Source organism: Rhea pennata, chromosome 3, assembly GCF_028389875.1.
Source record: "Rhea pennata isolate bPtePen1 chromosome 3, bPtePen1.pri, whole genome shotgun sequence".
In the NCBI taxonomy this organism is placed as follows: Eukaryota; Metazoa; Chordata; class Aves; order Rheiformes; family Rheidae; genus Rhea; species Rhea pennata.
The window spans coordinates 126184867-126187415 of NC_084665.1; the positions used below are offsets into that span (position 1 = coordinate 126184867).

Below are 2549 nucleotides of genomic sequence, written 5' to 3' on the forward strand. Positions count from 1 at the left end.
TCAGTTGCCCACATATAGGCATCTGGTGAACCTTGAGTTGACCCAGGGTGTCATGCCTGGCTAACAGAATGGGATGCCCAGTCTCTTATCTGCCACTCTTATCTCCAATGACTAGGCATCTCAAGCAACACAAGATGCCCCTGTGAATCAAGATCCTCATGGCTGCAAATCTATAAGATCAAATGACTTTATCAAGTGCATTTGAACAACTTTTTTACAGAAAGAAGGGAATTTTTCACCTGGATCTTTCAGCTATCCAGTTTAGGAAGTATCCACAGAAATAACTGCATTAACACAGCTAAAGGATCAGCAAACAACAGGGACAGCAGCCAAGTGAGGGTAGCTGGAATATCTGATGCTGATTTTACAGCAAAAGCTACTTATTTATCACATAATTACTGCCCACTGGTGTGCTGCTGAGCTCACTGGCTACCTCCTCCACCAGTGTTGTGAAGAAGCACTGTGTGGTCATCATGCTCAAGAATGAGGCCTCCCAAATTCCTTGGAAGCCAAAGCTAGAATGGCTTTTTGGCAGGAAAATCAGATCCAGGTTTCAGCTGGAAGAAAAATTCACAGAAGCTCAGGCAAAAATGAATCACTCCTAGTCTGTGTGGTTCTCCTCACTGCAGCTCCTCAGGAGTCTGTCTCTGCAGGTTGCCACCCTTCGGTTCATCAGCTCCCCAGGCACTTTGCTGGCTGCAAGTGAAGGGCAGAGGGATCTTCTGCACCTCTCTGCCCACTGAGCTGTCTACAGTTGGCAATCTACCAGTCAAAAATGCCAACTGCCAGGAACAGGAAGCGGGGAAGCCGATAATCAGTGAACGTGAAACGAGTCGACATTGTTTGGAACGGCAGCACTGGGTCAGAACGACATAGAGCAGAATTTCTGAGCAGCGAATGTTACACTGGAGACTGGATTATAACTAATTTCTGCCTGCACCCTCCCTCTTCCAGGATGCTATCTAACATGCCAACAGCATACAGAGGCTTCTGCAAAATCTCACTCTCAGCCTTGCTGTTTTCCAGCAGAACTAAAGCAATGAGGATCCTTTGGTTCATTTTAATTTTCATCTCTCTGGCTACTCACGGTAAGACCAGGAAGGCCAAGGGTGGTAAACAGAGGCAGCTAGGAATAGGAATAAGTTTTCACAGCTGAGTAATCAAATCAAAGTATTATAGGTACTGGGGGGGGGGGGGGAGAGGTGTCCTTAGATTTCTGGATGAAAAAATGGGTCAGGCACTTCAGCAAAATGTGTAATTACATCCCTAGGGGTAATGCAGGAATGAGGAGGGAAATAGCTGTGAAAATGGGACATTGCTCTGCCTATCTAGGAATAGAGTGTTTGGGCAAACCTTAGAGGATATATCTTTTATCTCTGCTCTGGTGCTCATTTTTAGAGGTTCTGGAAAACTGTTTCTTCCTTTTCTCAGACTGCAGTTGTTTCTTTGATAGGGTGAGAACAACTGTTCTGACATCCAGTGTCTTTAACAATATCCTGAAAAAATGATTGCATGACAAAATGCTGAGTGAGACTGGGTCTGAATGTTGGGGGGTGGGGTGGAGTGGTTTTTTTTTTTTTTTTTTTTTTTTTTTGACAAAAACAGGTATATGAAGCTGTTTTCAGATATCTGATATCCCTTTGAGATAGGGATCCTGAGCGTGCTCTTTGAGATTTGCAGCTCAAGCTCCATGCGTGCTCACAGTCTTGCTTTGGCAGACTAGACACACTGTGTCAGAGAAACTCCATGTATTTTATCTACCAATTTGCTGCTTCTTTGTACAGGAAATGCTCATGGACCAGATAGCTGTAACCACGAAGGGGGCTTGTGCAGAGTTGGAAACTGCGTTGCTGGTGAATATCTGGCTAGTTACTGCTTTGAACCTATCATTCTGTGTTGTAAAAGTTTGTCACTGACTACTGCAAAGAGCTGAAGATTTCCGAAGGAGCAAACTGCAGCACATGGGATCTGCAGACTCCTCTAAGAAGGAACAGGCTGCAACTGAATTTATCTCTTGAGAAGGAATGTTTTGTCTTTCTATGACTGTTGCTCCCCTGGGACAACTTTTGCTCCAATCATCAGAGGCTGTGGATTTACTGATGGACTTTTGAACATGTTGCTTTTTGCTTTTGTTGTGACTTTCTAGAAGATGCTGCAACAGGAAGAAATTGGGGCCTTCCATTAGCTTATGTATTGCCCCTTTTGGCACTTGTTATGTCCAGATGAGAAATTGCCTTTCTCCTTACCTGAAAGCAATAAACCTGAAGTTCATCAGAATAGCAAGTGCCATTCTGTGACTCCTGCTTACTCTCAGCAAAATTGCTGGTGATGGGATGCGCTGTCTGCCATTAACCAGAAGTGAACATAGAGATCCATTTCTCAGCAGAGTGAGTTGGCTCTGTGTCTTCCTTTCCCTTCCCAGGAAAAAACAGTTGCAATGGAGGAGCCCTCTTTACCATCATTTGTGATCCAAAAGCTATCATCTGTTTTGATGTAAAGCCAGGTGTAGCCCATGAGTCTCAGGCAGGCCCCGAGCACATATCTACTCT

The 2549-nt window shown here is 44.5% G+C and overlaps 1 protein-coding gene across 1 annotated transcript; it reads left to right on the forward strand.

The window, feature by feature from the left end:
• The first annotated feature begins 680 nt into the window (after positions 1–680).
• Positions 681–2215, forward strand: LOC134138032 (gallinacin-12-like). The gene is made up of 2 exons (XM_062571223.1): positions 681–1088; positions 1785–2215. Exons 1-2 carry the CDS (start codon positions 956–958, stop codon positions 1931–1933), a joined length of 282 nt encoding a protein of 93 aa, XP_062427207.1. The 5' UTR covers positions 681–955; the 3' UTR covers positions 1934–2215.
• The last annotated feature ends 334 nt before the right edge of the window (positions 2216–2549 follow it).